General features: G+C 35.6%; 1 protein-coding gene across 1 annotated transcript; it reads right to left on the bottom strand.

The window, feature by feature from the left end:
* Positions 1–3,919: 3,919 nt before the first annotated feature.
* LOC116114937 (extensin-2-like) lies at positions 3,920–5,137 on the bottom strand. The gene is made up of 2 exons (XM_031401067.1): positions 4,459–5,137; positions 3,920–4,410 (listed from the first exon to the last, which is right to left on the bottom strand). Exons 1-2 carry the CDS (start codon positions 5,115–5,117, stop codon positions 4,134–4,136), a joined length of 936 nt encoding a protein of 311 aa, XP_031256927.1. The 5' UTR covers positions 5,118–5,137; the 3' UTR covers positions 3,920–4,133.
* Between the last annotated feature and the right edge of the window lie 3,857 nt (positions 5,138–8,994).

Genomic DNA, 8,994 nt, shown 5'->3' with positions numbered 1-8,994 from the left:
CCTTCTGTCAGAATTGAAAATATCCATCCAATGATTACCAGGTCTAAAAGTTGTGGTCTCACTCATCCACCCCAAGCTCTTCTATCTACCAACACTATCTTACCTGAACCAAAATCCATTATAGAAGCCTTACAAACTCCTGAGTGGAAAGAAGCCCTGGAGGCTGAATATCAAGCTTTGTTGAAAAATCAAACCTGGACTCTTGTACCCTATGAAGCTAGAATGAATGTTGTTGGTAGTAAGTGGGTTTTTAAAACTAAACTCCACTCGGATGGTTCACTATCCAAATATAAGGCTAGGCTTGTGGCTAAGGGGTTTCAACAAACCCCTGGCCTTAATTATTTTGAGACCTTCTCTCCTGTAGTTAAAGTAGCAACTATTCAGATTATTTTATCTTTGGCTGTTTATAATGAATGGGAAGTGTAGCAACTAGATGTCAACAATGCGTTTCTTAATGGAGAGTTGACTGAACAAGTGTTTATGACTCCACCAGAAGGCTTTACTGATTTCTCTCAGCCTAAACAGGTGTGCCAACTACATAAGGCCTTATATGGCCTTAAACAGGCTCCAAGAGCCTGGTTTGAGAAGTTAAAACTGCTCTTCTTTGCTGGGGATTTCAGAACTCTATTTCTGATATTAGTCTGTTTTTTTTATAAAAAGGATTCTCATATAGTTTACTTACTAGTCTATGTAGATGATATTTTGGTGACTGGTAACAATAAGAAACTGATTGATGAAGTGGTGACTGATTTGAACAAAAATTTTGCCTTAAAAACACTTGGTCCTGTGAACTATTTTCTTGGTTTTGAAGTCCATAGAAATAGCAAGGGAGTGTTGTTGACACAAAGCAAATATGCTCAAGAATTATTAGTTAAGGCTGATATGTATGAATCAAAGCCCTGCAATACACCTATGGCTACTGGAGTTCGATTGGGAAAGGAAGATAGTGCTGTTTTTTATCAGCCTTCATTGTTTAGAAGCATCATTGGGGGCCTGCAGTACCTAACTTTATCCAGACCTGATCTTTCCTTTGCTGTGAACAAGTTAAGTCAGTTTTTACAACAACCTACTGTTAATCACTATACAGCCTGCAAGAGAGTGCTTCGGTATATAAAAGGCACTCTAAATCATGGTCTTTTGTTTACTAAGAAGCAGCATTTTTTGGTGGAAGCATTGCTGATGCAGATTGGGCCAGTGATATGGATGATAGAAGGTCTACTAGTGGGTATGCTGTGTTCATTGGAGGTAATCTGGTCCAGTGGAGTTCAAAGAAGCAGAAAATAGTATCTTTATCATCTACAGAAGTAGAATACAGGTCTTTAAGTACAGCATCTACAGAACTTGTGTGGATTCGAAATTTATTTGAAGAGATAGGTATCTTGGTAAATGGTTGTCCAGTTATTTGGTGTGACAACATGAGTGCTGGAGCTTTGTCTTCGAATCTTGTTTTTCATGCTAGGACCAAGCACGTCAAAATTGATGTGCATTATGTTAGAGATCTGGTGGCAAAGAAGCAAGTGAGTGTTCAATATGTGGCTTCCGAATATCAGGTGGCAGATATTTTAACTAAAGCTCTTCCCTGCAATCAGTTCACTTATTTGAAAGAAAAACTCACTGTGACTTCTGTGCTACCTGAGTAATATTGGTTTTGTTTCATTTCCTCTGTTACTAATGAGTATTGGTGCTTCTGAGTAATATTTGCTTAGTGTTTTGTCTTGCTCAGTGTTTGCCTTTTATATTCTACTGCTGATGTGTGTTAATATTGCTGAATGTTCAGTGTTGGATGATCAGAGTGTTTATTATGTGGCTGGTATGCCTTGGTGGTCTGGATAATCTGACTTGAGGTTATGTAAAATGTTGGAAGGATGATCAGAGTGTTTATTTTGTGGCTGATATGCTTTGGTGGTCTGGATAATCTGATTTGAGATTATGTAGTATGTTGGAAGGATAAAGTGTTGAGTTTGTTTATGTATTTTTTGTTCTGTTGCTAGATGAGTAGAATGTTGAGTTGAGTTTTGTTGCTGGATGAGCAGTATGTTGAGACTTTTGTTGCTGAAATGTTGTCTGTTGCTGGGTGAACAGAATGTTGAGATTTGTTGCTGAAATATTGTCAGTCGCTAGATGAGCAGAATGTTGAGTTTTATTGCTGAAACGTTGACAGAATGCTTATAAAATTGATGTTGAAATGATTATTGTTACATGTTTCTGGTGTGTGTATGACTGAAGGAAGTTTTCTGGTGTGTGTATGACTAAAGAAAGTTGAGTTTTGTTGCTGAAATGTTGACAGAATGCTGATAAAATTGATATTGAAATGACTATTGTTACATGTTTCTGGTGTGTGTATGATTGAAGAAAGTTTTCTTTGCTGGAGCATCCATTGATCCTGTGGTTTATGGGGAAATTGAACACAAAAATGAGCAACTATGTGACAGAAGAAAGTTTCCTTTGCTGGAGCATCCATTGACCGTGTGGTCTATGGGGGAATATTGAACACAAGAATGAGTAGCTATGTGACAAGTGTCTGGGACAGTTTAGTTTAAGGGGGAATATTAGGAATAAAAAAAGCAAGAAGGGTGTTTTCTGTAAAGTTTGTAAGTATCCTTGGGGTGTGTTTTGTAAAGATTGTAAGTAGTAAAAAACGGTGTGTTTTTGTAAGTGTTCCAGTCTCTATATAAGAGGCTGTTACTGTTAGTTACAGTTTCAGTTTTAATTGTAACAAAAACGCGATTGTTAAAACAGATTAAGTCACACTTTTCATTCATTTCTTTAGCTACAGCTCACGCTTAGCCCTCTTTTCTATTTTCTTCTGATTTTCGTTCACTTCTTCTCAAATTAGTTCAAGAATCTTCAGGGAAGAAGGCCATCAGCTACTGTGCCGCGGCACACTTTTTCCAGTAGCTACTGTGCCGCGGCACAGTCACGAAACTTTAAAAACGCCTCTCCGTTTTTAGGAAGAAAGCTAAGGTTAAGAGTCCTATCCCTAATAGAATTGAAGGAAATAAAGCCCTAACCTTTGTGGGATATAAAAGGAGGTCTTTTAACATTATTTTGGGGATTCTTGGGTGAGAAGAAAGGGAGAAAAATCTGCAGAGAAGAGAAGTAATAGAAGTTCTAGAGCTTTGATTCACAATATAGAGAAGCTTTCCTTGTTCTTTTCTTGTAAACTCATGATGAATGTTTTAATAAATATTATTGTTTCTTTCATGTTTATTATGAACTAATTTTATTCTCTAGGGCTAAGATGTAGCCCAATCTCTTAATTATGTATTGATTTTTTATTGTTAATTTTTATTTAGAATTCTTCCTAAGTTTTACTATTATTCCTAATGCTTTTGATTCTTAAGGGCCCAAGAATTGAATGAACTAATGGACTAAGTTGAGATCAAGAGATGATACTTAGTTGGTCTACGATAGTAAAACCATAGGTTGAGCGATCGCTAGAGATAGGTTACCGTGACTTGTGAGGTTTTGGTAAACTCCATAGAGCGTAATGATCCTCAATTGCTTAAATCTGATTAGAGATAATTCGGGTTAGTAATTAGGGGTTAATTTGATAATTATTCGAGAGAAAGTTATTGAAAATTTAGGGAGTTTGACCTATAGGAAGAACTTAATAAAATTAGCATAAGAGATCGATACATATGAATAAGAGTTGGTGTGAAGTCTATGCCCTAGGTCTAGTCATCGTGTTTTTACCCAAAGGTTTATTTTAATTGTTCTCTTTTCAGTTTTCTTTTTAAATTCAATTGTTTATTTAATTTAGGTTTTCCTTGATAAAATTTGGATTGATCAAATAGTAATAAGATAGTTTAATTGGTAATTGATAATAGTAATTCCCTTGGGTTCGATATCCGTATTTTATACACTTTATTACTTGCACGATTTCGTACACTTGCGAAAATCTACAACAACTCGAAAAATAAAACATGCTTCTAGGGATCAAGCAACAATTACGAAATATCAAAAACTTCATTAATTAAAAAATTTTAGATACAATTAGAGTGCTTCTTACAAATGAATTTGCAATTTAAACTCTTCTTATTCAAAAAAGCAATGCCAATAACCATCATACATAGCATCAAAAAGGAAAAAAGAAATTATTCTTGTAACAACTTCATGAATTTGACGTCAACTTAGTAGTGTGCTGGAGGTGGGGGTGGTTTATAGATGTACTTTGGGTGCCATGGTAGAACTTTTTTGGTTGGTGATGGAGGCGATTTGTAGATGTAAGGAGGAGGTGGTGAAGGAGATGGTGGGGGAGGGGATTTGTAGATGTATGGAGGTGGTGATGAAGGGGATGGTGGAGGTGGGGACTTGTAGACGTATGGAGGTGGTGGAGAAGGAGAGGGTGGGGGTGGAGATTTGTAATGGTATGGTGGATGTTCAATTTTCTTTGGTGGAGGAGGAGACTTGTAGACGTATGGAGGTGGTGGTGAAGGGGATGGCGGAGGTGGAGACTTGTAGACGTATGGAGGTGGTGGTGAAGGGGATGGTGGAGGTGGAGACTTGTAGACGTATGGGGGTGGCGGAGAAGGAGACGGTGGGGGTGGGGGTGGAGATTTGTAATGGTGTGGAGGATGTTCAATTTTCTTTGGTGGAGGAGGAGACTTGTAGACGTATGGAGGTGGTGGTGAAGGGGATGGTGGAGGTGGGGACTTGTAGACGTATGGAGGTGGTGGTGAAGGGGATGGTGGGGGTGGAGATTTGTAATGGTATGGTGGATGTTCAATGTGTTTTGGCGGAGGGGACTTGTAGACATATGGTGTATGCTTTTGTGGTGGTGGTGGAGATTTGTAATTGTATTTTGGATGACTATTACTCTTTGGCGGTGGAGGCGACTTGTAGAAGTATGATGGTTTCTCCACATGTTTCGGTGGTGGTGGAGAATTAGACTTGTAAGGTGTATATTTTGGTGGCGGGGGCGACTTATAGTAATAAGCCGGATGACTCACATGCTTAGGTGGCGGTGGAGACTTGTACACATAAGGCGTATACGTAGGTGGTGGAGGAGAGCTATAAATGTAAGGAGCATATGCCACCACATTGTTTGCGATGAAGAGAATTGCACAAGCAAAAACCAATTGGGGCCAATGCCCCCCCTGCCCAAGAGTTCCCATTTCCACAATTGAACTCTTATTGTTTTGTGACTTGAATGATCATAAACATATATGCTCCTCCTTATATAGCAATCTCTCCAATCATCTTTTGAATATTTTTTTTTTTTTAATGAGCATAACAGCCTGGATCAAAACTTAATTTATAATCTTTGTCTCCAAATTTCAAACTGTATTTTTAATTCTTTTTTAAATGACATTAGTGTTCTCCCACTAAGTATTGATCTTTTTTTTTTTTTTTATGTATAAAATGGCATAAACAAGTCAAAGATGGAGTTGTTTAGACACAAATAATATGAAGTCAAATTTGAAGCATGTTTATTTGGGAATAATATCTATAGATATAAGCTCAAATTCTGGCAAATTGGTTTGGAATAATATTATTTTAGGTGCCAATAGTTGATAACAATTTTAGAGTAAAATCGTGCTATAAATGTTGGTGAAGTGCCGGTGATATAAATAATCAAATGGAGTAGAAATATAATTCTTTTTTTCAACTATGAGAATACTTCATTTTTGTCATGTATAATTATTAGGATTTGATCTTTTAGTTCAATAATTATACAGTGATTAAACATGTATAGTTTTAACAAAATTTATATCAGAAAGTAGAATTATATATATATAATATATAATATAATATAAACTTTTTTGTCCAAAATTGAAGCTTGTTTATTTGGACATAACATCTATAAACATAAGCTCAATATCTTACAAGTTGGTTACAAATAATATTATTTTAGGAGCCAATATTTGATAATATTTTAGAGTAAAATCGTCTGTCTAAAGATTGGTGAAGAGTCGGTGAAATAAATAATCAAATGGGTAGAATTATATATCTTATGATAATAATTTTTTTTTTTTTCTTTTTTTCGTGTATAATTGCCTGGATTTGATCTTTTAGTTTAATCTGAGCAACTGTCATAAGATGGTTTTTACAATAAAATGCGATCCAGTTCAATAAAAACAAAAAAAATCTTGTTTTGAGAGTGAGAGTTTAATTAAAACTATTTTGGAAAATGGAAAAAAATAAATAAATAAATATATATATATATAAGAAGAAAATTCCCAAAGAAAATTGTCATCTCTTCCCTTACCGCCTTATATTCTCTAAATCTTTCCTGAATTTACATTTAAAAAAAAAATTACAAAAAAAATTTTCATTTCATAAATTTATTTTCAAAAACATATTTAAAATTAATATCATACACAACCTTATCAAGGCTTTACCTTTTTTTTTTTTTTTTTTTTACCCTTCTAGTTGTATAGAGATGAAGAAAAGTCTTCTATTAGGAGCAATAAAAATTTGTATTTGCTAGTTTTACTATTTATTCTCTGCATGGTTAATAAAGTGAGAATAAAATATTTAAATTTCTGTGTAAGAGTAACTCCCTAATCAAGACGTTATGATATTTGTTTTATCAGGATTCTGCTTAAATACAATTAGATTTGTCATCATTTGATTGAAATAATATTTTACGAATAAATCCGATAGTATTTATACATACACAAAACAAAATTTTTTTCTAATCAAGACGTTTTACTATAAATTTTATTAAGATTATGCCTAATAATCACATGATAATTAGCATAGAAAAAATTTATATATCAGAAGGAACTACAGAAGTAACTAACTACTTATATGTATAATGACTTTATACAGGAGAATTATTTTGTGGAGGAAAATATTCCTGTTAATGCACTTATGATTGTTTGAAAAAAAAAAAAAAAAAAAGTCGTATAGAGAAATGTAACCTTTAGGAATTTATATAACCAATGTGGATGAGCCGGTGTGAAAGTGTAATCCTAATATAATGTTGAGAAACATTAGTCAACTGATCATAACATTATTTTGGTGATATTTAATATAAAATTATGTTCAAACGGGTGTAGTTTCTTTGATAGTTTCTGCAAATATGTATATATTATAAACAACTAGCACATTGCCAGCAAGCCAGCATTTGAAAAAAGAGAATCTTGTTATAACTCTCTGCTATGCTATAATCCGAAACCAATCAAGAACAAACATACACAACAATCAAAGAAACAATCACACCAAGCACCAAGATTTACTGTGGTTCACTTGCTCTATGTTTGAGCAAGCTACATCCACGTTGAGCTCTAGAAATGGGGAGCTCGCTGCACTACTATTAGTAAGGATTCAAAGATTTACAGCCCTATTCAAGAACAAGCTCAAGATCCTCCTCTCAACGACCTGAAATACAACCCGTAACCTAACTCTAAGGAGACTCGAACCCATGGAATCCCTAGAACAAGAGCTATCCCACTCTTCTCCGAATGATTAACACAAACCACTCAAGAATCACACAAGTTACACTCAATTTCATATCAGAATTTGCAAACCCTAACAATGAACAAAAACAGATGAGAATGCTTCGAGTGAGGACTGAAGGGTGTTTCTGAAATTTGTTGTGCTTTTATATCGTTGACTTGAAGCATGAATCTCAGCCGTTAGATTGGTGTTGAATCAACGGTCAGGATCCAACTCTAAGCTGATCCAAACAGTGGTGTTTCACTTAATCCTTCAAAACCAACGACGTTTTTGCATTCACTTCAACAATCCCCACCTTGAATGCAAAAAACTCTTCTGGTGCAGTAGCTCCTGCCCTTACTGCTTACTTCGTGTGCAATAAGTCCAAGCAGTCCTTGAACTTGGCAGGGGAGACAATCTTTGTTCCCATGTTAGCTGGATTATCTTCAGTGGACACTTTCCTCAAGTCAATCACTCCTTGAGTGACTAAATCTCTAACAAAGTGAAAACGGACATCTACATGCTTTGTCCTCTCATGATAAACTGGATTTTGCTTAAATGGATTGTGCTTTGGATGTCAAAGTTTATGATTACCTTTCCCTCTGTCAACTTTGATTCAGCCAATAAACCTTGCAGCCAAAGGGCTTCCTTGAACACATCTGCAATGGCAATATACTCAACTTCAGTCGATGAGAGTGCCACAATAGGTTGAAGCTAAGACTTCTAGCTTATACAATTTCCACTGAGAGTGAAGTAATATGCAATAGTAGACTTTCTTGTATCTTTGTCACCTGCGAAATCCGAATCCACAAAGTCAACCAAGTCAAGTGAAGCATGCATTTTACAAAACTCTAACCCAACATTCAAAGAACTATTGATATACCTCAATACCCACTTTAAGGCAGTCTAGTGTTCACTGCCAGGACTAGCCATAAATCGGCTCAACAAAGAAATAGCAAATGACAAATCTGGTCTAGTGCTTATCATCGCATACATCACAGATCCAACTACATTAGCATAGGGGACAGATTCCATTTTTATTAATTCTACTTCAGTCTTTGCGCATTGACCTTTATTTAGTACAAAATGGTTTGCAAAAGGCATAGAAACCAGTTTGGAATCTGCCATTCCAAACTTAGATACCAATTCGCTAAGGTATGTTTGTTGCCTAATTTTCAACTCACATTTGCTCCTATTTCTAGTTATGTCCATTCCTAGAATTCTCTTGGCATTTCCTAGGTCGTCAAATTCACCCTTGAGCTTGCTCTTTAGCTCAAGTATCTTTGACTTGGACTTACTAACTGGCAACATATCATCCACATACAGTAATAGATATATAGGCATGTTCTCGTTCGAAGTAAAATAAAAACAGCTATCATATCTACTCCTAGTGAACCCTATGCTCAAAATGAATGTGTCAAACCTCTTGTACCACTACCTAGGGGACCATTTCAGCCCATATAAAGATTTATTCAAGATGAAAACATGGTCAGGGACTCTATAGTCTACAAAACCTATTGGTTGACCCATGTAAATTTCCTCTTCTAAATTTCCATGCAAGAAGGCAGTGGTCACATCCATTTGTTCTAACTCTAGGTTATGATGGGC

Source organism: Pistacia vera, unplaced genomic scaffold (genome assembly GCF_008641045.1).
Source record: "Pistacia vera cultivar Batoury unplaced genomic scaffold, PisVer_v2 Contig728, whole genome shotgun sequence".
Lineage (NCBI taxonomy): Eukaryota > Viridiplantae > Streptophyta > Magnoliopsida > Sapindales > Anacardiaceae > Pistacia > Pistacia vera.
Note: the sequence above shows the minus strand (reverse complement) of the source record. Positions and strands in the feature narration are given on the sequence as shown.

Bases quoted from the DNA above. Each gene is read 5' to 3' on its own strand.
- LOC116114937 (XM_031401067.1), bottom strand. From the start codon at position 5,117: ATGGGAACTCTTGGGCAGGGGGGGCATTGGCCCCAATTGGTTTTTGCT. The intron at 4,411-4,458 runs GTCTCCACCTCC...ATACGTCTACAA, and splicing joins CCACCTCCATACGTCTACAA to GTCTCCTCCTCCACCAAAGA.